The 25,940-nt window shown below is 39.8% G+C and overlaps 1 protein-coding gene across 3 annotated transcripts in view; it reads left to right on the top strand.

Moving 5' to 3' along the window:
* Positions 1-25,940, top strand: part of RAPH1 (Ras association (RalGDS/AF-6) and pleckstrin homology domains 1) — a 129,576-nt gene that overhangs the window by 85,249 nt on the left and 18,387 nt on the right. For 2 of the 3 annotated variants that reach the window (XM_062190107.1, XM_062190101.1), the window contains 9 exons: positions 5,164-5,241; positions 5,669-5,828; positions 7,036-7,157; positions 8,334-8,399; positions 9,643-9,786; positions 10,293-10,403; positions 20,680-20,778; positions 21,410-21,530; positions 24,165-24,307. In XM_062190107.1, the coding sequence (XP_062046091.1) occupies positions 5,164-5,241; positions 5,669-5,828; positions 7,036-7,157; positions 8,334-8,399; positions 9,643-9,786; positions 10,293-10,403; positions 20,680-20,778; positions 21,410-21,530; positions 24,165-24,307 (1,044 nt within the window). Of the gene's footprint in view, positions 1-5,163; positions 5,242-5,668; positions 5,829-7,035; positions 7,158-8,333; positions 8,400-9,642; positions 9,787-10,292; positions 10,404-20,679; positions 20,779-21,409; positions 21,531-24,164; positions 24,308-25,748; positions 25,825-25,940 lie in introns of all 3 variants that reach the window. The other variant, XM_062190104.1, reaches the window with a different exon arrangement.

Raw genomic sequence — 25,940 nt, 5'->3', positions numbered from 1 at the left:
AACTGATTGCTCAGGACTCTTGTCTATTTAATCTTTACTTCCAGTATATGGAATAGAAAGTGATCTTTGAATTAAATGACTTTTTATGTCAGTGCTTAAAAAATAGCACTGGTTATATTCTATTGTATTTGACAAATTGAAATGAAAGTATGAAATATTTTCATATTTATAAGCAATATCAATGTGATGTTTAAATTTTTATATTCCCCCCCCCCTCTTTTTTAAAAAATATTTATTTGAAAGGCAGAGTTACACAGAGGCAGAGAGAGATGTCCTCCATCCACTGGTTCACTCCCCAAGTGGCTGTAACAGTTGGAACTGGGACAGCCTGAAGCCAGGAGCTTCCTCCAGGTCTCCCACATGGGTACAGTGGCCCAAGGACTTGGGCCATCCTTTACTGCTTTGCAGGCCATAACAGAGAGCTGGATTGGAGGTGGAGCAGCCTGGCACCCATCTGGGATGCTGGCACTGCAAGCTGTGGCTCTACACAGTGCTTGCCTCTCCTGGTTTTTTGTTGTTGTTATTGTTGTTGTTGTTTATATTTGACAGGCAGAGTTAGACAGTGAGAGCCAGAGAGAGAGAAAGGTCTTCCTTCCGTTGGTTCACCCCTTAAATGGCCGCTACGGCTGGCGTGCTGTGCCGATCCAAAGCCAGAAGCCAGGTGCTTCCTCCTGGTCCCCCATGCGGGTTCAGGGGCCCAAGCACTTGGGCCATCCCCCACTAACCTCCCAGGCCACAGCAGAGAGCTGGACTGGAAGAGGAGCAGCTGGGACTAGACCCTGGCAGCCATAAGGCATTCATATGGGATTCTGGCACTGCAGGCAGAGGATTAACCAAGTGAGCCATGGCACCGGCCTGCCCCTCCTATTTTTTAGTTAACTATTTGTTAGAGCAGTTTTAGATTCAAGGCAGTGCTGAGCACTGCTCACCTCTCCATACACGTACGCACACACACATACTTTTACCCTTACCTTACATGGGGAACCTGTACTACAGTGGTTCCTATATTTGCTGCACTTGTTCAGACTAGAGCCACACATCATTGCCACCCAGAGTCCATAAATTACCTTAGAGTTCTCCCTTGTTGGCCTTTTACAAGTGTAAACCATGTAATGTACAGGATCGTTTCACTGCCTTCAAAATCCTGAGTACTCTTCTTGTTCTTCCTTCCTTCCACCTTAACCCCTGGCAACTGATTTTTTTTTTTAACTTTTATTTAATGAATATAAATTTCCACTGTACAGCTTATGGATTACAATGGCTTCCCCCTCCCATAACTTCCCTCCCACCCGCAACCCTCCCCTCTCCCGCTCCCTCTCCCCTTCCATTTGCATCAAGATTCATTTTCAATTCTCTTTATATACAGAAGATCAATTTAGTATAAAGATTTCAACAGTTTGCACCCACATAGACACACAAAGTGAAACATACTGTTTGAGTACTAGTTATAGCATTAAATCACAATGTACAGCACATTAAGGACAGAGATCCCACATGAGGAGCAACTGCACAGTGGCTCCTGTTGTTGACCCAACAAATTGACATTCTAGTTTATGGCGCCAGTAACCATCCTAGGCTGTCGTCATGAGTTGCCAAGGCTAAGGAAGCCTTCCAAGTTTACCGACTCTGATCATATTTAGACAAGGTCATAAAAGACAGAGTGAGGATAGTAACCAATGATCCTAAGAGTGGCATTTACCAGGTTTGAACAATTATACAGCATGAAGTGGGGAAGAGGATCATCAGTACACACAGGTTGGGAGTAGAGCCATTGGTGGTAGAGTAGAGGTTATGATTACAAAGGAATGAGGCCCAAGTGCACTAGATAGGGCCTAGAACAAAGGACAGAGTCATTATTAGACTCTGTTTTTTTTTTTTTTAACAACCAATCTTTTTACTATCTCTGTGGTTTTGACTTTTCCAGAGTATCATATAGTTAGAAATGAGTGTGTAGCTTTTTTTTTTAGATTGATTTCTTTGACTTGGTAATATGTATTTTGAGGTTTCTCCATGTCTTTGTGTCTTGATAACTTCCCTCTTTTTACTATAGAATTACGTTCCGCTGTCAGGAAGCATCACCATTGGTTTATCTGATCATTTATGGGAGGACATCTTGGTTGCTTCCAAGTTTCGGCAGCTATGAGTAAAGCTTCTTTCTATAAATGTCTGTGCACAGGTTTTTGTGTTTTTCTACTCATTCGAGTAAATATCAAGGAGAACGATTACTGGATCATATGGTAAAAGAATGTTAATTTTGTAAGAAACTGCCAAAGTGACTTACAAAGTGACGATACCTTTTTACATTTTACATTTCCACTGGCAATGGGTACATCCCTGCTGTCCTAGCATTTGGTGAGGATGTTTGTCAGTGTTTGGATTTTGGCCATTCTGATAGGTGTATAGTGCTTGACATCTTGTTTTAATTTGCAGTTCTCTAATGACAGATAATGTTGAGCATCTTTACACGTGCTTATTTGCCACCTGTATATCTTCTTTGCTGAGGTGTCTGGATTATTTGTTCATTTTTCCAATTGAACTGTTCATTTTTTTGAGTTTTTATTTTTTTGTTTTGTTGTTGTTGTTTAAGATTTATTTATTTGATAGGCAGAGTTACAGAGAGACAGAAAGGTCTTCCATCTGCTGGTTCACTCCCCAGATGTCTGCAGTGGCCAGAGCTGATCTGATCTGAAGCCAGGAGCCAGGATCATCTTCTCAGTCTCCCATGTGACTGCAGAGACCAAAGCACTCGGGCCATCTTCTGCTTTCCCAGGCCATTAGCAGGGAGATGCATCAGAAGTGGAGCAGCCAAGACTCTTAACAGGCACCCACACACAGAGGTTTAACCTTCTATGCCACAGCGCTGGCCCCAGTTTTCTTGAGTTTTTGGGAGTTCTTTGTACATTTTCCACAAGTCCTTTATCAGATACATCTTTTAGAAATGTTTTTCTCCAGGTCTGTGACTTGTCTTCTCATTCTCTTAAATAGTCCCCTTTTTGTTTAATTTTTTAAATATTTATTTATTTATTTGAAAGAGAGATCTTCGATCCCTGGTTCACTTTCCAGAGGGCAACAACAACCAAGCCTGGGCCAGGCCAAAGCCAGGAGCCTGGAGCTTCTTCTGGCTCCTGCACATGGGTGCCAAGAACCAAGCACTTGGACTCTGCTGTTTTCCCAGCTATCAGCAGGGAGCTGACTTGGAAGTATGGCATGCCAGCATTGCAGGCGGCTTTACCCACTTCACTACAATGCCAATATTCCGTATTTTGTAAAATGTTTTCAGCTTTGAGGACATCTTCTAAACATTTTTTATGTCCATTCAGAAATTCGTGTTTGTATTCCAAATAAACAAAGCATTAATTCCAAGTGTCCATTTTTCCTCATCAGACTTGAAATTTACTTCTCAGGGTCAGAGAAGTGAAATTTGCAAATACATCTTGATAAATTTTCTTTCTCTTTAACAGCCTTTCATGCCAGTAGAAAATGCTTTCCAGTGGTTTTCATGAGTCAGTTACTTAACAGTTGAAAGTATTTTGGATCCTTTTAGAATAGTGTTCTGTGCATCAAAGGTAGATATAAGATTTGGTAATTTACAGAATAATTATTTTGTTTCTCTAAGACACATAGCCTTTATAGAAAAAATTTTATGTTAAGATGTAAAAAAAAAAAAAAGATGTAATCACTGTTATAGTTCTGCCATTTATTTATTTGTATAAGGAATTGGAAGCAGATAAGGTAATTTACTCTTTAAGGAATATATAATAGTATTAGAAATGAGTCTTCCCTTCTCCATTGTTAAAATAAAATTCTTTATTCTCTGCTAATTGGGTTTACAGGTAGTATTTCCAGACTCTGGTTATTATGTTAATTTACTAGCTGCTTTCATTGAAAGAGATCAGGTTTCTGGCAAGCCAGCCCAGTGCCTTCCCCAACCACTGTTTTCTTCTGTGTTCCACAGAGTAGTAAATACTGAGCTTGCCATGAGCTGGGAAGGAGAAGCGGTTCATAAACAAGAAAGCAACAGGATTTAAGCAAATGGAGTAAATCCAATACATGAATTCAGTTTTTGTTTTTTGTCCAGGAAACTTTAGCATTTTAATGAAGAGAAATACATGGATTATGGTTTTTTTAAAAAAAAAGGGTTAAAATGGGCCCTTTTTTTTTGAAAGGCATTAAATGAAGTAATATGTAAGATTGCAGTTTATGTTTTTCTTAGCTATTTTCTGGAGTAGTCAATGGCTTAGAAATAGTAAATAATCCTTCATAAATGAAGGTTTACTTACATAATTTTTTTTTCAATTGGAGATTAATGCTACAGTATATTATGGCCTATTGCTGGAAATTACAAGTAAGTACTGTTGTTAGAGTACTATTTGCTATCTTAGAAAAAAACAAGACAAATGGCTTAAATATATTTTTAGTTCTTTATGGTTTTATTACTGTTCATTTTCTAAGTTACTAGAAATTACATTATTTGGAAAATTACAGTTATCATTTAAAAATCTCATGAATGAATTAATAGAAACCTAAGTTTACTGACAGTATTGTATTGTGTAATTTTTCCAAAGCAGTGTAAATTTGGGATTTTGAGGTAGCCTCTTGTATTTGTATTGTTACACTAATGAGAACATTTCTACAATTTTTATATATTAAAGACTTTCAAATAGTAGCAGATAAGTAGTTTCTGTTTTGTTTTTGTTTTTGCTGTGGATACTTCATGTAGCAATGCTTTTCAATGAAACAGTAAAACAGTAGTGTGCAAACACTTGCTTGTACCTTGGAAGGAGTATAGATTCTGAACTGAGGGATCTTGCACGTGTAACAAATTGGCAGGCCCTCAGAGGGCAACTCCTGTTTTCCCTGCCCCAGAACCTGACGTCAGTCTGCTTCTGGTTGACACAATCAAATTTATGGAATTTAATTTTATTGTAAAATATTTATGTGTAAGTCATCTACATCTGTAAAAATGCTCCTTTCTGTACAATATGTTTGCTCTCACTTTGTAAACCAGTTTATTTTTAAAATGTGCTCTATGTAAGTATGTGAAGTTATCTTCTTAATAAAATTCAATGCTGGGAGCATCCCTATGGATAAAAAAAACACTTCTCAGATAATTCTTATCATCCTAGCTAGCATTCGTTTATCTGAAATGCTTTGTGTTCACAGGAAGAACAGGCAGCAAAAGTGAAAGCTGAGAAGATCAGAGTTGCCCTAGAGAAAATTAAAGAGGCACAAGTGAAAAAGGTGATGTGTGGCTTTTTCCTCGTTTGGGCTTTGTAGTAGTTTTAGGGGTTTAGTAAAAATCGCCTTGTGATGTTCTTCTAAGACAGGGAGAGGTGGGAATGTATTTATTCTTAGTAGTAATTTTTTACATGGAGTAGTTTTTGTGGGTGAAATCCATTTTAAGTAACTTTCTGGTTCTAAATTCTAAAAGATAAAGAGGAAATTGTCTTAACATTATAATCTTACCTGTTAGTACAGACTTTTACAGGCTTTCATTTGATTTAGTTAGTGTAAAATCACCTATCTTTCTTGTTATTGGATAGTAAGGTCATTATTTGTGTTTTAATTTATATTTAAAAACACAAGTTAAAATGTTGTTTGGTATTAGAATCCTTTTCTAGAATATATATTTTGGTTTGTTTTTTAATTTCCTGTTTACCTATTGTAGCTGGTGATTAGAGTCCACATGTCTGATGACAGTTCTAAAACAATGATGGTGGATGAGAGACAGACAGTGAGACAGGTGCTGGACAACCTGATGGACAAGTCCCACTGTGGTTATAGTTTAGACTGGTCACTGGTGGAAACCGTGTCTGAATTACAAATGGGTGAGTAACTTCATTGCTCTAATTTCCATGTGATTCCAATAGTTTTCACAGTGATAAAAACATTTTGAGGCTTCTTTGTATATTCTTTCTTGTAAAAATAGCTTATACAATGTGGCATTTTTACCTTTTTTTCTCAATTATTTTAAGAATTTCTTGGATAAGGCCGGCACCGCGGCTCACTAGGCTAATCCTCCGCCTTGCAGCGCCAGCACACCGGGTTCTAGTCCCGGTCGGGGCGCCGGTTCTGTCCCGGTTGCCCCTCTTCCAGGCCAGCTCTCTGCTGTGGCCAGGGAGTGCAGTGGAGGATGGCTCAAGTGCTTGGGTCCTGCACCCCATGGGAGACCAGGATAGGCACCTGGCTCCTGCCATCGGATCAGCGCGGTGCGCCGGCCGCAGCGCGCCAGCCGCGGTGGCCATTGGAGGGTGAACCAACAGCAAAGGAAGACCTTTCTCTCTGTCTCTCTCTCTCACTGTCCACTCTGCCTGTCAAAAAATAATTAAAAAAAAAAATTCTTGGATACGAGATTATTTCTAGTTCACTTCAGATTTTATAATGGCTAAAACAAAAAATTATTTTAAAGGAAACGACATGTTTATTCCTTTACATAGAATTGCATAGATGGGGAGGTATTTACTAAAGACAGGGTTATTTCAATTTGTGCCAAAGTCTTTATATCAGCATTTGACTTTCAGAGGAAATATAAAGCATATCATCAGTGTTCAAGGAACCAGCATCTAGAACCATATATATCTAATATGTACGATATGTTCTCTGACTCCTAATTTGGAAATTAGGAAATACTTCTATGTTTAAAATTAAATGACACTCACGAATCAAAGAACAATCTTGGAAATGTCCTAAATGCCCAGAACTAAATACTACTGGAAATCCTTAATACCAAAATTTATAAAATACAACTGAAATGTTTTACTTTTGAGGGTGAAATGAGAATAAGCTAATGGCTGAGGAGTGACAGCCTACAAGTGAGAAGATCTGAGTCTAGTCCTTACTCTTCCCCATCTCATCCGTGTGGCCTGGCTCAGGTCATTTCACATCACTGGGCCCTGTGTCCTTATCACCTGTAAGGGCCAAGAGCTGTGGGGTAAAGATTCTGTGGTTCTGATGTGAACTACCTCACAAGGTTTCCTGTCTTTCATGCGATTTTGATGAATACTAACAAAATATTGACATCTTATTTTGAGACAGAGAGAATCTTTGAAGACCATGAAAACCTGGTTGAAAATCTTCTTAACTGGACAAGAGATAGCCAAAACAAACTTATATTTATGGAGCGTATAGAAAAATACGCCCTTTTCAAAAACCCACAGGTAAGACTGAATAACATGGAGATCAGGACTTTTAGACGTGTGTCTTATTTTATTCAATAATTGCTTAGTTAATAGAGTTAAGACAGGCAACCACCAGGTTGGAACAAAGTAGCTGTAAGACTCATAGGAGCATTTACTACTGTTGAGGTGGAGTCATCTGGGGCCCGAGTGTCCGGCCTCAGAGAGGCCCCCAGGACAGCAGAGGCACAGGGAGTGAAGCGGTGTAGGGGCAGAGCAGCTCAGCTTGCTCTGCTCTGTAGTGTAGAGATGTAGTGAACCCACATCCTGATATGGGGAATTTCTCATTTCAATAAGTAAAAATGCTTTTTTGCTTCAGTCATTTATTCAACCAATACTTTGATTTTTTTTTCCTGAGATTTAAAAAATATCCCAGTAGCCTTGATTATAAATTGTTCTACATTCTAGTATATGTTACCTTGATTTATTTGTCATCTTTCCTTATTCCAGAATAGTGTTTGAGTTAGTATTTCCCAAAACCCAGATACTTTATAAAAATTAGTAGATAAAAACAAGAACTCCACAGTAAAATGTACTTTTTTTTCTTGAGGAAAAAAAAGTGTTAAAAATATTGAGTAATTATCTTTCATATGGCTTAATCGTGATACAGCTTTCCTGGGTATGTTAGTGATGAAAACATATTTGGGTACAGCAACAGATTTTTTTTTAGACAATTATAAATCATTATACTAATGGTTAGAATTCATGTATTAGTTTAATCAAGCAAATAAGATTATTACAGTCTCAGAGAATCTAAATCCCAGAACATAAATTGGTCAGTTAAGTCCAGCATGTTAAAGGTAATTGGCCTTATTTGTTGTACTTAGTAATTTGGAAACCTTCCAGCTCCTTTAAATGTAGCTTTTGTTAGATATCTCAAAACATACTTATCAGACTCATTAGCCATTGTGTGTGATGGCATCGTGGGATTTGTGAGAGGAAAGTTGATGGAACCATTCATGGCAAATATGTAGGCAAGGAGAAGGATAGAGTTGAACGTTTTGTGCCCATACTCACGGAGCTTTTCAAAAGAATACTCCCCTCACGCAATACTGGCAGCCGTGAACTTGGAAGTGACTCGAGAAATCATACAGGTGCCTGTGCCAAGGAAGTGATACAGTGTGTTTTTCCTTTAACTTTCATGTCATTGTTTTCCAGAATTATCTTCTGGGAAAAAAGGAAACTGCTGAGATGGCAGACAGAAACAAAGAAGTGCTGTTGGAGGTATGATCTCTACCCCCATTTTATTTCCTGTATGCCTTGTCAAACTGTATTTGTAGTCACAGTTGTAAATAGAAATGCCTGTTTTCTTTGATAGCATGAGGAAGAGAATTAACTGTTTGTATGAACACATTAGGCTACTGAAGAATTTCTTAAAAGCTACTATTTTACCTAGTGATATTCTAGTGGCCAACAAGGAGTAAGGCTCAGGAGCTGCTGAGTGGGAGAAAGGGCTGTGAAGGATGTGGTTGTTATCTGCCCACCCAGAGAAGAATTTGAATGTGTATTAGCTGTTTACAAATACTTTAAGCATTATCCTTAAATTATTCAAATAAATTTTTAAAATAATGACCATTTTTTGGATACTCTTCTTATTTTTAAGATTAATAAATTTAAACATAATTGAATTTTTGGCTTTTGCTACTTTTAAATAAATCAAAGAAGTTAGTATTCCTGAAACTCTGAATAAAACCTGAGATGACAACAGGGCAGCCAAGGAAATGAAGATCAGCATTTAGTTTCTCACACTGATAACAGCCATAAGTAGGTAAAAATCCTCTAAAATTCATAATTTTCTGTGTACTTTGGGGAGAAAGAAGCTAGTTGAGGCCCAGAGTGTTCTATGTTAGTGTTTAGTAAGGATTTTTTTTCCTTTTAGAAATACATGATTCTTTTTTTAGTATTTTAAGCTAAGCATAATCATAGAATTCAGAATTTTATGTTTGTTTATATTCCTTTCAACCTTGTATTAAATAGTTTGAAAATAAATGCCTTCTTTATCTTAACATTGTATCATTTTTAAAATTGTTAGTCATGTTTTAAAATGTATTCCTATTCAGCCTGACAGCTAATGTAAATGTATTATTAATTTACAGGAAAACAAAGGTTAATGCTTATGTTAGCCCTGATAATTTTAATAAATTTGTCATAACCGTAGTTTATACATGCATTTAAGTAATATTCAGTTTATATTTCAAGTTAGTTTTTACAACACTTGATGATGTTTATAGGTAGGAATTCATTATTAAACTTATGATAGACATTTTTACTTAGTAAACATGTTAGTATTGCCTTGCTAGATCAAAAATAAATTCATATTTAGAATAGAAAGTTCTATTTGAGATAAAATTAGCATGATACTTCCTTATTAACCATTATTACAGGGCCAGCCATTTTGTAGGGATAAGCACAACTTTTTTCTCCAAATCTAGGAATTATGTGTTTGCAAATCATCTTGTTATTTTAGGAATGTTTTTGTGGAAGTTCTGTAACTGTACCAGAGATTGAAGGAGTACTGTGGTTGAAAGATGATGGCAAGAAGTCCTGGAAAAAGCGTTATTTTCTCTTACGAGCATCTGGTATCTACTATGTCCCCAAAGGAAAAGCAAAGGTGTGTCCCTCTGTAGTTGGCTTTGGAACTGTCTTGTTAACACTAATTGCCTTTAATTTTCAGTTTGCATGCTGGCAAGCCGAATCCAGGTTATGATCTGGTTCAACTCATGTAGAACACACAGAATATTGTTTTAAGTTGAGAATCACTGTACTCGAGATATGAATTTATAGGAATTGAATGAGATATTTTCTTGTTATTTACAGACAGCTTTATTAAACTATTTTAATTAATATACTATGCCATATTTAAAGTTTCTAAAATACAAATATTTGCAAACAATTTCGTGTTCATCATGAATGACCAGACACTAAGGGAAATGGACTGCTTTTTTTGCTGCATTCCAGACTAAAGAAAAACGTCCACAGAGACTCTCATTGTCTTCTGCAAAAAAGCAGTAATTTCTGCTTAGCGAAGTTGATACTGAACTAGAAGCCGTTACCAGGTAGGACATTTGCTTGTTTGTGCATTGGTGTTCATTCAGTCTTTCGGATGTTTTATCTTAGGTCTCTCGGGATCTGGTGTGCTTTCTCCAGTTGGATCACGTCAATGTTTATTATGGCCAGGACTATCGGAACAAGTACAAAGCACCTACAGACTACTGTTTGGTGCTGAAGGTAAACATAGATCTCTTTTTAGGAATTTTAATTGGTGGTAAACAGAGCAAAGCTTACTGCATGTCCTAGAACAGTTTAAAACTCCCTCAAGTATGCTATTTTTCCTTGGTGGATTTTAAAAAAAGGAACAGTGAAAGATGGTAAGGAAAAGCAGCATATGCCACAGCCGGTCTTTAGCCAATGAGCCCTTAATTAGGCTAATTTAATAAGGAGTGGATACGTGGTACGTGCTGAGTTGTAAGCATTGAATCATAATCTGTGAAATATAGTTCATTATAAATTTGAGATTCATTTAATAGCAGGCTTATTTTAGGAAAACTTAGAGCCAAATGTGGAACACTTTTTTTTCTAACTGTCCTTACTCAGCAGAACCATCAGAGGGCACCCAACTTCAAAAGAGACTGGATCTCATCCATCCAGAAAAAATTTTTGTCTTTTTTCCCTGAACATAGCCATGAGATCTCATGCGTGGATTATGACCCATCTGAGCTGTTTTGGGGGAGATTATTTTTTCTCCTTTATCCAAGCTTGTGAGCATCTCACACATTGTATCTATTCTTTTGAGAAGAACTAATATTACTAGTTTATGTTTAATGATCATTGGAAATTAATAAAGACAACATATAAGAATTTGGAAAAATTAATGATATAATTTTTTTCTTATTGGTGCCATCAAAGTAACCCCTTGATAATTACTTAGCTTTACATGTTTATATCATCACATTTGATTTCACTTTTCTTTGAGAATTGTTAGTTGGGTTTGGAGCATAGCATTTGTCTAGGATGTGGAGGTGAGGTTTTGATTGACAAAATCTGGCATACTGTTATGTCAGCCTCTTACTAAATAATCCTTTCTTGGCAAATACTGCTGTACTATTCCAGTTACTTTTAGGAATGAATAATTTTTAAAACATTTTTACATTTTATTATTCATATATTTATTTATTTTCTTTTATTGAAAAGCAGAGAAACAGAACCCTCCATCTACTTGTTTTTTCCCCAAATGTCTGAAACAGCTAGGGCTTGGGCAGGCCAAAGCCAGGAGCCTGGAATTCAATCTAGGCCTCTCATGTGGGTGGCAGGACTCAAGTACTTCAGCCATCATCTGTTGCTTTCCAGATTGTGCACCAGCAGGAAGCTAGATAACAGAAGCATAGAGCCAGGAATCAAACCAGGTACTCTGACAGGGCATGTAGGCATCCCAAGTAATGACTTAACTACTATGCCCACCCCTGGGAGCAAATCATTTTTTAAAAAGTCAGTACAAAGTTGCTTAATCCACTATGTTCACAACAAGGTTACTGTGGTTGGCTGAGACGAGTCAGAACTCACCCCATGAAGGACATGAGTGTGGGGTGCTGGGGAAGGGGTGCAGAAAAGATGTAGGGAAGAGCAGATAGCTGTAGGCAAGGCAACCAACAGCATCTGCTGCAACCGATGTTAATTATGATCACTAACTTTTTAATTTATAGAAATGTAATACATTTTAATTTATATACTATATAAATATATTACATATTTACATATTTTTTTAAATCAGAGAATAATCCCATCTGCTGCCTCACTTTCCAAATGCTGGCAACAGTTAGGGCAAGGCTGGACTGAAGCTACAAGTTGGGAACTCAATCCCTACGTGTGTGGCAGCTCTCCCACGTGTATGGCAGAAACCCAATTACTTGCCTTGTCATCACTGCCTTCTTAGATCTACATTAGGAAGGAAGCTGGGGTCAGAAGCTGGAGCTGAATATTGGACCAGGGACTCTGATGGAGATACAAGCATCCTAACTGGTGTCTTAACCACCAGGCCAAACTATGATTTAATCCCTTTTGCAACTACAGAATTCTCAGGTTCAGAATATTTTTGTGCTAAGGTTTTTTTCTTCTGTTTATTTTATAGTAATGAATTTTGTATTCCATATTTGTTTTTAGTGAAACTAAACTCATTTTTATATAAAAAATATTCACTGTATTAGAATGAAAAGCATACTGCTAGATAGAAATAGTAAAAATAATGGCTACCACTTACTTAAGAACTTTAAGGTAATGGGCCTGCACTAGGCACACTAAGACAGATTGGTCTCAAGTCTGTCCCTACTTCCCAGGTGTGAAAACCGAGGTAGATGAATCCATCTGCCCAAAGCCATACAAATGCTAGGATTTATTTGTTTGTTTGAAAAGCAGAGTTACAAGGAAAGAGAGAGGGAGGGTGACACAGAAAGACCTTCCATCTTGTGGTTCACTCCCCAAATGGCAGCAATGGCTGGAGCTGGGCTGATCCGAAGCCAGGAGCCAGGTGCTGTTTCTTGGTCTCCCACATGGGTTCAGGGGCCCAAATACGTGGGCCATCTTCTGCTACTCTCTGGGAACATCAGCAGGGAGCTGGATCAGAAGAGGGCAGCTGGGACTTGAACAGGGGTCCAGATGGGATACTGGCACTGCAGAGGTTGGTTTAACCTGCTACCCCACAGCACCGGCCCCTAAATGTTAGGATTTAAAGACATGTCTTGGAGTAAGTATTGGTGTCATTTGGGGATGTGCCCATCCGATGTTAGAGTGGCTGCATTCTAGTTCCAGCTCCACTTCCAAGTCCAGATTTCTTCTGGATTTCACCCTGGGAAGCAGCCGGTGATGACTGACATGGTTGGGTCCTGCTACCCATGTGGGAGGTCCAGATCGAGTTCCTGGCTGCTGGCTTTGGCCTTGCCCAATCCTGGCTGTTACAGGCATTTATGGAGTGAATCAGCAGATGGGAAATAAAACATAAAAATGGCATTCCTTTTTTCCCGTGAAGCCTTTACTAGATTTTGCCTGTGTAAATATTATTCTTGAGCATGTGAGTTCCAACAAATAAAATTATGCTGTGGCAAAATGTTTAATGCAAATTTAACTATATCAGCCTCAGTGTGAGTCTTCCAGTGAAATGCAGGATAGGGGAAATATATACACACTGTAAAAAGAAAATGTTGATAATTTATTTTCTAAAAGATTAATAATAATGGGAGGAAAAGTTTATTTATGGAATTTGATAATTTTAGAACATTTCTGAAACTTAGGGGAATATGAGATTAAAAGGTAAGTTTATTTTGGTGCAAAAGAAATTGAGAGGATGAGTGTTTAGCCTCGCAGTTAAGACACCCGCATTCCACATCAGGGTGCCTGGGTCCAGCTTCCTGGAGCTTCCTGACCTGCTGACTTCCTGCAGACTGGGAAGAAGTAGTGATGGCGCAAGTGACCGAGTCCCTGCCACCTATGCATGATACCTGGATTGAGTTCCAGGCTCCCAGCTCTGACCTGGCCTTGTAGTGGCCGTTAGAGGCATTTGAGCAGTGAACCAGTGGATGGGTACTTTGTGTGTATATCTTTTATTTTTTGTTTGATTATATATATTTTTAGTAAAGTTCACTCTTCAAGTGCCCAAAAGTGATAGCCAGGGCTGGGCACACCAAAGCCAAGAACTCAACCCAGGTCTCAAGTGTGGGTGATGGGGACCCAAGTACTTGAGCCATCACTTGGAATCTGCAATCAGAAGCAGCATCTAGGACTGGAACCCAGGCACACCAGTATGGAATGCAGGTGTCCCAAGTAGCTGCTGCTTTTTTTTTTTTTTTTTTTTTTTTGGACAGGCAGAGTGGACAGTGAGAGAGAGAGAGACAAGGAGAAAGGTCTTCCTTTTGCCATTGGTTCACCCTCCAATGGCCACCGCGGACGGCGCACCGCGCTGATCCGAAGCCAGGAGCCAGGTGCTTCTCCTGGTCTCCCATGCGGGTGCAGGGCCCGAGAACCTGGGCCATCCTCCACTGCACTCCCGGGCCACAGCAGAGAGCCGGCCTGGAAGAGGGGCAGCCGGGACAGAATCTGGCGCCCTGACCAGGACTAGAACCTGGTGTGCCAGCGCCTCAGGGGGAGGATTAGTCTATTGAGCTGCGGCGCCAGCCCCAAGTAGCTTCTTAACCACTGCACCAAACACCTGCTCCTCTCTATGTAGTAAATTTTTAAAGATGAGGCAAAGTAATTTAGTATAGTAGGTAGAAAGGGAAAAGTGGTTTGCTTTTAGGGAAGGAGTATGAATTTTTTTTTTTAAGATTTATTTATTTGAAAGGCAGAATTACAGGTAGAGGAAGACAGATCTTCCATCCATAGGTTCACTCCCCAAGTGACTGCAACAGCCAGGGCTGGGCCAGGAAACCAGGAGCCTAGAACTCCATCCGGGTCTCCGATATGGGTGTCTGAGATCCAAGTACTGAAGCCATTGCCCATTGCTTTCCCAGGCACACTAGCAGGGAGCTGCATCAGAAATGGAGCAGCTGGGACCTTAACCAGCATTCATCTGGGATGCCGGCACCACAGGCAGCAGCTTAACCCACTGTGCCCCCATGCTTGCTCCTGAAATGAACTTTAAAGCACTGCTTCTAATAGAAATATGCTGTGTGTGATAATCCTGGAAGAAATAGGGTGAATAGCTAGTCTTATTTTTGAACTTCTAGTATGCCAGTGTAAGAATTAATTTTCAAGTTCTATATGTACAAAGTGATAGGGATAGTATACATACTCACTTGTTCTCCTTTGAGGTATAGTATACATACTCACTCTCTTTGGACTGTGGTTTTAGAGTACCACTTCTAGTGACAGGAGTTAGCTCTCTAACCCTAGTTTTTACATAAACAGAGAAAAGTAATCTGGTAGCATAGGAGTAATCCAGGGTTCTTTATATATTCTCATTGGAATTTTTAAGAATCTCCATTTGGATAAGGGTCAGTGGAGACTTCCAAAAAAAAAAAAAGAATTATGCAGGATATGAATCATTAATAAATATAAATATCAAGTTATATTTAGGGAATCATCTGGAAAAGGGTTGACTTATGATTGCTGTCAAGAACAAAAGGTCAACATATGTCTTTGATTTATATGTATATGTAAAATATATAAAACAAAATCAGGTACCTGTTGAATTCTCTACATTTGCAGAATAACAACGCTGTGAACGCACGCATCTGTTGTTAGTATGGCTACATTTTCTATTTAGTTACCGTGCTCAGAAAAAAAAAGCTCATTCAGTGGACTTTTAGAACTGTGACAATGAAGGGGTAATGAAACCTGTTGCTGTATGCCTTACTTTCACAATTGTAATAGAATTCATACTGTAAAGTAAATCATTAAGAACAACAACAACAACAAAAAAGAATCTCCATTTGGGCTTCTAGATTTTAGCAGTGAAGGTCTCCTCCATACTTACTCTTAGCCCTTGTGTGATTTTGGAAGTGGTGGTGTAATATTGTGGGGAAAAGAGATGCAGAAGCAGGAAATTCAGAGGAAGATTTTATCCTAATAATATTGGGGGGGGGGGAGAGTACAGTGTCATAATAGGTTTGTGGCCTTGGAATGAAATTGCCTGGATTCAAATCCCAGTTGTTTACATACTGAGAGCAACTTTAAGTGCTGTCATATGCCTTGCTTTCTTCTCAGAATGTGGAGACAATGCCATGTAACTCAGAGTTTTCACAGGGATGGAGTGCTCTGGACTATTTCACATAGTGTCTGATCCATTGTAAGTGCTCAGTAAATGCCACTGATACTAAAAATAACAGCATATTAGTGGAATAGGCAACCTTCTAAGGTTCTGATACAGAGTGTGCATGACCATAAGGAAAGTTCGAAATGCCTTTATTATGTGAATGAAGAATTTTGAAGGTTCCAAAAATACTTTAAACTAGCAAGTAATCTGATGTGTGACTTAAAAGTACCAAGTAATTATATTATAGTACTCTTTAGGGTATTACCTGGATTCCCAGGTTAAAGGGATGAGGAGAGAAGGATAGAGATGAGTTCTCTTAGTTTACCCCTTTTGTTGATTTTAAAAACAAAACACCTTCTTTATGTAGAGACTGAGTAGAAGTGAATGCGTGAGCACACACACACACACACACGCAGGGTTTCTACAGCAGCTGAATTCCCCTCCATCAAAAGTGGTTTTTAGGGGCAAGATGCTGCTTGGGATGCCCACATCCCTTATCAGAATGCTTGGGTTCGAGTCCCAGCTCCATGTCCCACTCTAGCTTCCTGCTAATGCATGCCTTGAGAGGCAGCAGGATTGCTCAAGTATTTGGATTCCTACTAGCTATGTGGGGGACCTCATTTGAGTTCTGGATCCTGGCTTTGACCTAGCCCAGACCCAGCTGTTATAGGCATTTGGGGAGTGAACCAGCAGATGGAAGATCTCAGTCTCTATCTCCTTCTGTCTTTCAAAAAATGGCACTATGGCCTAACAGACTAAGCTGCCACCTGCGAACTGGGTGCCAGTTCAAGTCCTTGCTGCTCTACTTTCCATTCAGCTCCCTGCTAATATGCCTGGGAAAGCAGCGGAAGATGGCCCAAGTGTTTGGGCCCCTGCACTCACATGGGAAATTGAGATGAAGCTCCTGGCTCCTAGCTTCTGTCTGGCCCAGCCCCGACTGTTGTGGCCACTTGGGGAGTAGACCAACGAATGGAAGAGTTGTTTCTCTCTCTTCCTCCCCCTCTTTGTAACTCTGCTTTTCAAGTAAATAAAATAGAAAAAAAAAAGGGGGGGGGGGACAGTGTTTTGACACAACTGGATGAGCCACTGCCCACAATGCCAGCATCCCTTATGAGTGCTGCTTTGTGTCTCAGCTGCTCCTCTTCTTGATCCAGCTCTGTGCTATTGCACCCAGGAAGGCAGCAGAAGATTGCGTAAATGACTGAGCTCCTGCCAGCCACGTGGGAGACCCAGATGGAGTTCCAGGCTGTGACTTCAACCTGGTCCAGCACTGGCTTCCGCAACCGTTTGGGGAATGAACTCGTGGATGGGGGATACTCTGTTTTTCTCCCCACCCCACCCCCAACTCTGCCTTTCAAATAAATAAATAAATCTTTTTTTAAAAAAAATTGTAACCAAAAGGCAGGTGGTGATAAAGAAGCTACCTTATAGCCCTTGTTCTGATCTGAGGCCTGTCCAAGAAACAGTGCCTCCACAAAGCAGCAAAACAGACTTCCAACCCTAGTTGGCAACACAGAGAAGGCTCACTTTCAGTTACCCAGTCTGCAGCACAAACTGTGACTTGTTAAGGTCAAGGACATTCTGTTTTGGTTATCACTGAATCCCAAAACCTAGTTGAATCATCTGGCAAATAGTTCTTGTTCAGTAAATGTTGAGTGAATTGAGGTAAAACTCCCCTTCTTCCTTTTACCAAGAAATACCACTTCCTATCCTGCTTTGCTCATTCAAGATTGCTATGGTGGTTTATTATATGGTGGTAAATTATATTTATTATATGAACAAAGAGTAAATTCGGTAGAGGACCTATATATTGTCAGAGGAGAGAGCTATTCAGTGTTCATTTGCCAATCTCTTATTGTTAGGGATTTATTCTTTTTTTTATTATAAAGGACAGGGTTTATTCGTGGGGAAACCCGACAGACTGGAGAGAAGGGGTGAAGAAGGAAAAGAGGGAGAAGGAGAGCATGAGAGAGAGATCAGGAGACAGCACCACGTGTTCAGGAACAGGTCCTCTTAAAATTTTGCTGGGGGGCAGGCAGGGAAGTAGGATCAGTGAATCCCATTAGGATGGGGGTGGTGCTGACACTGGAGGTTGGGCCATGTGGTCACCTGGCTTCCAGCAATGGCGGTTGGAGCTAGAGTCTAGGTGGTGTTGAGGGTGTAGATCACGCCATAGATACCAACACTTGACCATTTTACTAGCATTTCCCTACTTTTGTTTTTTATAAAGCAACAGTTGTATGGGATTACATTAGCCCCCAAAGTCCAGGAGCAGTAGAGGAACAATGACCTGTCTTTAGAGCTACTTCCTGCTGGTATGGGGTGATGTCTCAAGCCACTGTCTCCTGAGTGGGAAACTGAGTATATCCCTGTAGCAGCATTTGGTTGACCGCCTGGTTGGTGAAGGCCTTGGTTTGTTCCATTATCATCTTCTATAAACACTTTAGCAGACATGGTAGTATAAAAGACAGGGTGAGACTAGCAACTGGTAATCCTAAGAGAGGCATTAACCAAGTAATGAGAAGATTTCATAGAGGAGAGGAAATGAGGGGAGTCTCTGGACCCTTGTGAAGACTGTCTGATGGACATGGTTAAAGCTGATCCCAACCAACACCAGGAGAAAAGCCACTCATCTTTTGCAGGTAGAGGGGTTTGTCTGTAGAGAAACTCTGAACAATCATACAGCATTAAATGGCGGGAGTAGAGCCATTTAATACATACAGGTCGGGAGTAGAGCCATTGATGTTAGAGTAGAGGCTATGATTACAAAGGAATGAGGCCCAAGTGGGCTAGACCAGGTCTGGAACAAAGGACAGAGTCATTATTGGAGAACCTAATAGTACTGCTCCCTAAACACAAATAAATTTTCCAATTGAGAGGCAAACAGAACCTGACAGAAGGGGCCTGATAATAATTAAGTGAGCTTTAAGGCCTTGCCAGTTATGAGGCCCAGACCTATCTATGTCTTCACATGGTTACATCATAAGGGAGGTGTGAACCTCCTTGGAGAAGGCACCCGGTTGACTTCCACTACCTAGCTGGCCAGGTGAATGCAGGCGGCATCTCTTAACAGGAAATTTACAGTTCTGCCTGCAGTGTTGCTGACCCTACTTGGCCATCCCCTCAGCAGCTTCCTTCGACTCCAGAGCAGTTCCATTTCCAGTGATCCAACTCTTGGCTGGCAGAGCTGCCAGGGCTCTTCATAAGCTGAATTCTGCTGAAGCCCTAGCTTTCCACCTTGAAAGTCACTGCAGTGGACTGGCCTGTTGGGTCTCTTTGAGGGCAGATCACTGTGTAAGACAGCCATTAATTGGCCTGCCACCTATCTTTACATTGCTTCTGCAGCCTAGCTTCCTCCTCCTGATTTTTGTTAAAGCAGACCAGAGGATGCAAGTCAAGGGGGTGCTTAAATCCCATCTCTAATCTCGAAGGCCTAAACTAGATGTCTGTAGTCACAGGTGTGTTCTGATAGTGGGTTTTTGTGAGGTAAGGTAGACAGTGCCCATTAGGAAAGCTATGTCCGCACTTGAAAACTTTCCCTTTGTTTGGTCTGAAACGGAGGATTTGCCTGTTTACTGTGCCCATGGTGAAGTAAATCTAGCTGTGAAGTTATAATTTAAGGTCTCATTTTGGCTATGCTATTACATAAAATGTTAGCCATAGGGATTTATTCTTTAAGACTTTGACTATATCCCTCAACAAGCAAGTAGTTTTGGTACTAAATGTTATATTAGAGGAGTTGAATTCTGTAAGGCAATGAATAGGATAAATGAATTTACATTTTTTCCCTTTCAATGTAGACCAGATGAATGATCAGTAATAATGCAGATAATTTTAGTGACTTTTATTGGTGACCATCTATTCCTGTTGTATTGAGAATATAAGGATTTTCATGACAAATGAATGTGGTTGTGGAATTTTGTGAAAACTAAATTCTTTTAAAGCTGCTGTTTTTTTAATAATAGAATATATCCATTTAAGAATTTTTCAGAGTGACTAAAAAGAAAGGTAATCATAGGTCATTACATCCAGAATGAAGTATGAGTTAAGGCTTTTCTTCCTAAGATTGAGCCCCCGTGAAGTTAAAATACCTTAAATCTGTTCCTAACACATGCATTTTATAGCCACGGTCAAGTGAGCCACTTCTCTTCCAAGCCCCAGCTGAAAAGTACAGTGAGTTCTGGAAACTAAATACGATGATGCCATCGAAAAGCTGCTTGTTCTGCTGCGGGCACGTGCTGCAGGCCTGAAGTTGGTAGTCAGAGGATCCTACAAGGCCAGACTCGTCTGTGTGACCACAAGCTCTAGTCCTAAATGCCTGGTGTTCACCTCCAGAGAATCCCTGAAAGCTTTACCAAATACCCTGTGTCTTTTGGAGTTTTCTGAACCCATCATAGTAGGTTCAAAGTGAAATCAAACACTGTTTTTTCATAGTCTTAAATATTGAGAATTCTATGAACTTTATCAACCTTAATGGACTTTATTTCTTTGAAATGTAGAAGGGATATTTGAGGATTTTCCATGATGTGAAAGTAACTTGGATATCTTGATCTAAAATTTTGCATGTTTCTTTCTCATTCACTTCATAAAAATACTTAAGAAACACTTTATTTGGTCTTATGGCCAAACAAGAAATACAGATTGGCCATTACTCTAATTTACCAGGGTATAAGCTTTGAACTTGAAAAGATATGTTTAAGCCTTGATAGATTCTTTCTTTAGTTCTCCAAGGGACTTAGTTGGATTTTGCTTTTAATCCTGTAGCACCCACAGATCCAGAAGAAATCTCAGTATATCAAATACCTTTGCTGTGACGATGTGAGGACACTGCATCAGTGGGTCAATGGAATTCGCATTGCCAAGGTCAGTTTCCCTTTGGTTTGATGATGGACTAAGAGGTGTTGAATGATACAGTTTTGCTTGTTGTTACATTTCCCTGATTATTTCATGTTCATTATTTTGTTATTGTCTAGTTTTCTCAGGCCTAAGTTTTATGTTTGCTGTCTTTTTTCCTTGGTAATAGGATTAAACTTTCAACAGTTAGTATCTGTGGAATAATACTGTTGATAAAAGCTTGGATAGCATCAAAGTGATTTATTTTGGCTTTGGGGAGTATACTACATGATTCTAATATAGCAGGATTTAGCCAGAGGAAAATAAATTTTTTTGATTGACTACTTGAATAATGATCATATACCAACCCAATTTGGAGCAATATCCTGAATAGTGCTGAGGATAGAGAATTTGGGATGAAAAAATGTTTATAGTGAATATAAATTAGAATCAAGTGTTGACTTCTTACTGCCTATCTCAAAATGAGGAAAAATAAGAGATTATAATTTATTGATATTAAATGATGTTTTGAAGTCTTATTGGTGTTAATTTTACTACAAACTATGAATCAGCGCAAAGTGTCCCTCTCTCCCACTTCATCCTTCTGTGTCAGACCTACCTAGCAGAGTTCAGATATAATCATTCACTGCCTTCACTTTAGTATGGGAAGCAGCTCTACGTGAACTATCAAGAAGCCTTGAAGAGGACAGAGTCTGCTTATGACTGGACTTCCTTATCCAGCTCTAGCATCAAATCAGGATCCAGTTCCTCCAGCATTCCAGGTAGTTCAAAATGCTTGGCAGTATCACTTTTTTATTATGAAAGTCTCGAGGGACTGATAGTTGACCTGATAGTTTCAGCTGGTTTCTTAGAAACCAGAGTCAAATCATAATCAACAGATGCCTTTTTAATTTTTATTTGTTAGAGAGGACATTATCTTGGGTAGTTACAAATGAATTTGAAATGGAAAATCAGCGTATAAACTTCTAAATCCAGGAATTTGGGATATTTATATTAATAAAATTCATTAAAACTCAAACAGCTGAAAAACAACTATTAATGTGTAATCTGTCAAAGAAATTGCTCTGGGGAGTCAGAATCCCTGGTGAAACTGGCCTCCCACCACACAGGTTTCCTGACATTGCAGTAGAAGGAGATTCATGGAACTAATTCAGTATCCCAGCTCAGGAAGCCACTTAACATCAGACTTTCTTACATTCTCATGGGAAATCAGTGGTACTCAGAAGGTGCTTATCTTCAGATTCCATATCATTTAAACAAGTGTACTGTTACCATATGTTAAGATTAATGCTCCTTTCCCTTCAGAATGCTCCTTGAGTATTCATAGCCTCTAAAAGCAATATTTTTATTGTTCTGGCATGTTTTTAGTGAAAAAAATCACATTAAATAGTATTGGTTTAAAAACAAGATATGACTTGTTTATAAACAAGTAAATATAAAACAAATTCAGAAGTATATATACCTGGGTTAATGTATATTTGCATGTATACCCTGGTTCTGTCCCTTGAGGGGCTAAGAAGCAGTGACATCCCAGGGACAGTGAGGTCCTGGTTTCTCACCATTTGCCAAACTGTTACACCAAACATGCTACCAACTGTGGTGTGGCATCCTGAGTCAGAAAAAGAACATTAGGAAAAAGCCGATGAAATCTGACTAAAATATGGAGTTAATAGTAACATACCCAGTATTAGCTCCTTATTTGTGACAACACCATAGTAATAAGCTGTTCTAATAATCACATATCTAATATGTGAGTATTTAAAACTGCACTTTTATTAAAATGGAAAAAGTATCTTGAGGAAGATGGATTGAAAAGACAAGGGTGTAGCAAGTGGGATTTCAAATAGTGATTGTTGTTTTTCACTTGAGAGGTAGAGAGATCCACAGAGACAAGACAAATTGATAGCCCTTATGCTGGTTCATTTCCCACACGCCCACAGGCAGGAGCTGGGGACTCCACCCAGATCTTCCCTGCGAGTGGCAGAGGCCCACCTACTTGAGCCATCACTTGTTACCTCCCAAAGTACACATCAGCAGGACGTGGAGTTGGGAACAGAGTTGTTGACTTGAACCAGGCACTCCAACATGGGACATGGGCTATCCAAGTGATGTCCTTAACTGCTGCACCACTCTCCCCATCGGTAGGATTTTAGAAAACAAAATTTAAGGGATAGATGCTTGAGAAAAGATTAATATTTAAAATACATACATATATAGCATTTAACAAGTCAAGTACCTCCACATTTTATGAAATGGCACAATGCCTTTTCCCACTCCAGCATCATTCATATACTTTTTGTGACGTGTTGGGCAGACTTGTTAATGTAAACCATAAAATCAAATATATTAATGTTGAGGAGAGCTCAAGGGTTCATGAGTTCCAGCCTCCTGTCCTATTTGGCTGTTGTCCTAGATACTAAATAGAGATGATAAATGAGGCTAGTGAAGTTGTAGTTTTTCCAAAACTACTCAGCTATTGAACCACCAAGAAAGAAGAGAGGTTTTATTTTACATCGCTTTCATTTTCTTTCAAAGGATTTTCTTAACTTTATTCAGAGAAGTTCGGGTTAGGATTTCTCTGTGGCTGTTGTATCTGACTTTACTGGCTAACTGGGCTGGACTTAGTTACTACTGCAGTGCAGTAACACTCACCCATCACAGAGGATTGAGTGGGGTCACCTTTCACAGCTCAGTTTCCCCGAGATGCTGGGCACTGAGATAGGAGCACCTGCATGGTGGTTTGACCTGACCTGAAGTCCGGGAAATAATCATGCCAGTTCCCTTAGCCCATCTGTCTGTTGAGAGACATACCATTCACTCAGCCCTTCCCACAGGCCCTGCTCACATGAAGATCTTTCTGTGCCTTACTGGAGGGCCAGGCTATGGCATGCCTGCTGGCCTACTGGGCCAACACCTGGGTCTCCAGGAAACACATTTCTCACTTGGAATTCAACTTCTAAATATTGTTCATCAAAAACACGTAATTACTGTGTATGAGTTGAATGTTTTGGATATAGCTCTGAGATGGCCTGGAGCGGGGAGAGTAAATAGCCTGTTTCTCCACGTAATGAACACCTGATTGAAAACGCCCCTCCATTGATCGTTCATAGATAATCTTTAACTTTTTAGAAGTTGATTTCATGAAAAATGGGTTGTCAGGATACCAACATTGTAAATCTTTTATTGTTGTGGTGGTGAACTGTTTAAAAAGAATCCAAGATTCCCCATTTTCTAGTGAAAAATATTGGCTGGTTGATCACGAGTGGATTGAGTAAGATGAACTTGCTATTGTATATGGCACTTGGCTTTCTGTAAAAGCTCTGCACATCCATATTCATACTTTTATAATAATGCTGATGGACTTAATTATATTTTTTGGAAACTGTTGTCAACAGAGTCTCAGTCGAATCACTCTAATCAGTCTGATAGTGGCGTCTCGGACACCCAGCCCGCAGGACACGTCCGTTCCCAGAGCGCCGTGAGCTCCATCTTCTCTGAAGCCTGGAAGCGAGGCACTCAGCTGGAAGAGTCCAGCAAGGTAACACATCGTCTAATTCACATAGAAAAATCGGTCATGCTCCCTGGGGCTAACTGCTTACTCTTTTATTCCTTTATTCGGAATCTTGTTTTGGTCCTATTTCAGTTATCTTTAATCTTCAGTTTTCATGATGATAATACGTGGAACTGTTTCACAGAGACCTGTTGCTCTGACTGCCCCTTCAAAATGAGTATTTGCAAACTGACCCAAATGACCTAAGATCGCAAAATTAAACAAACCCTGGCAGCGTAACTCCTTTATTTGGATGAGTAGTACCAGTGACCTAAATACATCCCAGAGAAGCTGCTTACACCTAGTTTTTATTCATAGTTAATTAAATATATTCAGACCCATCCTTTATCTTTTTCTTTTTGACGTTCGTGGATGGATTTTCTCTAATTATGCTGTACTCTTAGATGTTGGATTCCTGAGCTTTGCTAGTAGATTGTTTAGTGGCACTGAAGGATGAGTGTACTTAGTAAGCCTGTAGATAATATTTGGAAAAACACAGAGGTTCTTAAAGTGCAGTTGAAAAACATGGCAGTCCTCTGTCCAGTCAGGGCTACTTCAGAAGGTTCATGGGAAAACAATGAAAAAATGTTGTAGCAAAAAAGATTTTGAAATCCATACGTAGTTTTTTCATAATACACATTTTCTGTGAACTTCTTGAAGACTACTCATATGCACGGATTTCAAATTTTTAATCTGTTCTTCCCGAACTTTGAGCAGTACCCACAGAGCCTCTAGTTCTGTGGGCAGTGTGACCTGCTGCAGTCCCCACTTCATGACGCCGCGCTCACCTCATCCTGAGCCCAGCATCGCCTCTGGCCTGACAGTCTTGGGGTTTTCCCAGGGATCACCTTGATTGTTGTTGTTCATTTGGTCTGAGTCACTTACACATAAAGTACAACTACAAAGGAGACATAAATGGACATTTTAACTTATTTATTTCTTAAAATAAATGTTTTCTAGTTCTGCAGAGGTTGATTACCTGGAAAGGGTGGGGCAGGCATCAGCTGCAGTTCCCTCAGCAGCGAATATTTGAGAATTGGTTCTAATGACCTAAATGCTCAACGTGCTGACAGTCCAACTCCCTCACCAGACTCAGACTTTTAACAAACAGCTCTCTCTCCCTCCTCCCATTTAATCAGTTTGGATGGAGCAGCTATTCTAAGTACACACTGGAGAAGCTGGTTTGCTAATTGATTAAAGAAGAATTCTTTGCCTTAGTGAATGATTCATGGTGAGATCCGTGTGCACTTTAAGTCATGGAGCTACGTTCTTGGTACGTGTAAGGCCAAGGGCAACAAAAGCCCAGATGCTCCGAGCTCAGCGTGGTCTGTCCACGCGTGGAGTTGGGAAGGCGCACGCGCTGCCGTGTGTGCAGCACTGACGTTTGCTTGTGTCCTGATGCCCCTGTGTTTCTTCCCTGTTACCTCAGGCTCAGGTGCCCAATGAGAAGGCCAGCGCAGCTAAGGTCCGCACCCCCGAAGCAGCCAAGACAGGGTCAAGTTAAGGTCAGGGGCTGTTCTGTGGAAACACATTAACCTGGGTGGCTCCTATAACTGATTTTACAGACTAATACTTCTACCTGGAGGTGTAATTTTTCAGGGAAACCTGAGTGTCCTGATGG

This window comes from Lepus europaeus, chromosome 1, assembly GCF_033115175.1.
Source record: "Lepus europaeus isolate LE1 chromosome 1, mLepTim1.pri, whole genome shotgun sequence".
In the NCBI taxonomy this organism is placed as follows: domain Eukaryota; kingdom Metazoa; phylum Chordata; class Mammalia; order Lagomorpha; family Leporidae; genus Lepus; species Lepus europaeus.
Note: the sequence above shows the minus strand (reverse complement) of the source record. Positions and strands in the feature narration are given on the sequence as shown.